The sequence below is a fragment of the Mesoplodon mirus genome (genome assembly GCF_964341445.2).
Source record: "Mesoplodon mirus genome assembly, chromosome: 6".
Lineage (NCBI taxonomy): Eukaryota > Metazoa > Chordata > Mammalia > Artiodactyla > Ziphiidae > Mesoplodon > Mesoplodon mirus.
In genome coordinates this window covers 5,693,729-5,696,206 of record NC_138982.1, presented here as the reverse complement: position 1 = coordinate 5,696,206, position 2,478 = coordinate 5,693,729, and the positions used below count along the sequence as shown (strand labels likewise).

The window sequence follows — 2,478 nt, the reverse complement described above, 5'->3', positions numbered from 1 at the left end:
CTCCGCAACAAAAGAAGCCACCACAATGAGAAGCCCGCGCACTGCATCGAAGAGCAGCCCCAGCTCTTTGCAACTAGAGGAAGCCCGCACACAGCAACAAAGACCCAACGCAGCCAAAAATAAATGAATAAAAATAAATAAATAGGGCTTCCCTGGTGGCGCCGTGCTTGAGAGTCCGCCTGCCGATGCAGGGGACACGGGTTCGTTCTCCGGTCTGGGAAGATCCCACATTCTGCGGAGCGGCTGGGTCCGTGCGCCACGGCTGCTGAGCCTGCACATCTGGAGCCTGTGCTCCACAACGGGAGATGCCACAGCAGTGAGAAGCCCGCGTACCGCAAATAAGTAAATAAATAAATAAATTTCTTTTTAAAAAAAGATTAAGGAAAAATAAGATGTAAGAGGCTTGTGAAAAAAAAGAGACATACTCTCATTATTTGGAGAGATCTTTATCAGTCAAGCAAGAGAATCTACAGAGAAGTGGGTACAGAAATTAAGTAATTTTGCTGGATATCAGACCAATATAAGTGCAAATTATTTCTATATGCTCGTAGTCATGTACAAAACCTATTTGGGAGCTTAGAAGTATAAAACACAGAATCTTTAGAATTACAAACTTCTCCAGGACAAGAGAAATATATTAAAAGCATGTAAGAAGAATGGAAAACAGTTGGCTCTTTTGGGAAAATACCACCCCAAACCCAGCAATAAAGTTAAACCATTTGCCAACCTGCTCATTCAAAAAGAGGAGGGCGCCTGATCATTGTTCCCCATCCTGTGTTCTGGATCCAACAAAGATTTGTCCACATACAACTACTGGCTAGATTCCCCCAAAGGGGCTAGAGCTGCCATCCAGAAAAGGTCAAACTGGGTAGAGGGTTGTTGTAAACTAGTATGGACACTAGGTCCAAAACCCTGTAAACAAAACAAATTTAGCAATTACTCTATTAAGGGGGTTGCGGGGAACAGGGGTATGGGCAGTGGTCGGGTGCCCGGAAAAGGATGGCTTTTTAGAGAAAAGTGCTGGCGCTTAGGTTTGAAGCGAATAGGAGAGGGGTAGAGATGCTTAAGGGTGCCCTCCCTAGAGAAAATCTAAGGAGCAGTCTGGCTGTCGGAAAGCAGAGTGGATTTCAAGTGGCTTTTCTTTGCCCGGGTGAGCTTCTTTTCAGGTGTTTTAGTCAGTCACTGATCAAACTTCTGCAGTGCAGCCTGCATCCATAAAGCATCTGTTCGTATGATTCTTATGGTGTGTGCACAGTACACACAGCCAATGTCAGAAGACTCTTTCCTGGTCCCCGTTGAGTTGGCCAGGAATTGTGGGAGGCAGATAATTAAGGGAACAGGCACTTCCGGGTCTTGCATGGAGGACCATGAGGGCGTTGGGGACGCTGGTGAGGACCTGGACTTGGAGAGGGAGGTAGAGGTTGGAGTGGTGAGTCAGGGAAGGGCTCTGGAAGGTGCAAGTCCAGGTTGTCGTCGTGGTGAGGAGAGCGTCTCTCTGGACTAGTGTTGGGAGCCCGAGGGGACAGCTCTGAGGCTTGGCCCAACAGGTCGAAGCCAGACATACATCCAGCCCAGGGGCGGAGCCCAGCGACTGAGACTGCAGCAGCATCCGTCCCAGCCGGCAGGAAGTCGGCGTCAGCGTGTGCGTCCTCCTCGTTGACCTCTTCTTGGCAGGAGATCTCTGGGACAGCTGCGCAGAAGAATCCCGGCTCCAGGGCCATGTACTCCCCGGGAGCGCTCAGGAAAGCGCCCCGTCCCAGGCCCTGTCTCCACGGGCCTTCCACACCCGAGCCCAGGAGGGCCTCGGGGACCAGCATGAGGATGCGATCTCCAAGAGACACTTGCCTCACGGACGTTGGCTCGGGCTCCAGCAGCAGGTCGACGTCGGCCAGGGGCACGTGCAGGGCACAGCCGGCGGGCAGGACCACTACGGAAGTGAGCGCGTCCGCGGTCGGGGGCCAGGTCAGGTTGTCCAGGCTGGGCGCCGCCCTGGACTTGGACTCGGGGCCCGCGGGCTCCTCCGTTCGCCGGCGCTTGGCGGGGCCCCGTCCTCCGGGATGCGGTCCCCACCGGTCCGCAGGGGAGGCGCTGGGGCTGAGGGGCCGGCTGCCCATCTTCTCAGTGTCGCCGCGGGCCTGGGGCCTGGCAGAAGACCAGGAAGGGCTGGGTCCTGCAGGCAGTGACAGATCGGTTCGACAGGTGAGGCCGAAGCAGGGCGGTGGGGCGCAGGACTGCGGGACGAGGGAGGAGCCTTCGGAGCTCTGGGGGCGCCTCTCGGGATCCCTCAGTCCTGGCTTCTAGGGGAGCTGCTGGGCTCGGCTTTGCGTGTGTGAATCTTCAGGTCCTCACGTGGACGGGTCTGCGCAGGAGTGCGCCAAGGATGTTGTGAGCGACGCCGGCGGAAGCTGAGTCGCAAAGCAGCCTCACGCTAAGCTCCGCCCCTTCCTAGGCTCCGCCCCTAGAAGTGGAGGCCTCTGT

At 55.5% G+C, this 2,478-nt stretch overlaps 1 protein-coding gene across 1 annotated transcript; it reads right to left on the bottom strand.

Annotated features, from left to right (window-relative positions):
- Window positions 1-1,328: 1,328 nt before the first annotated feature.
- On the bottom strand, window positions 1,329-2,114 carry LOC309806762 (proline-rich protein 23C-like; the record flags this gene model as incomplete). The annotated part of the gene is made up of 1 exon (XM_082625732.1): window positions 1,329-2,114. The coding sequence occupies one exon, from the start codon at window positions 2,112-2,114 to the stop codon at window positions 1,329-1,331; it is 786 nt and encodes a 261-aa protein (XP_082481858.1).
- Between the last annotated feature and the right edge of the window lie 364 nt (window positions 2,115-2,478).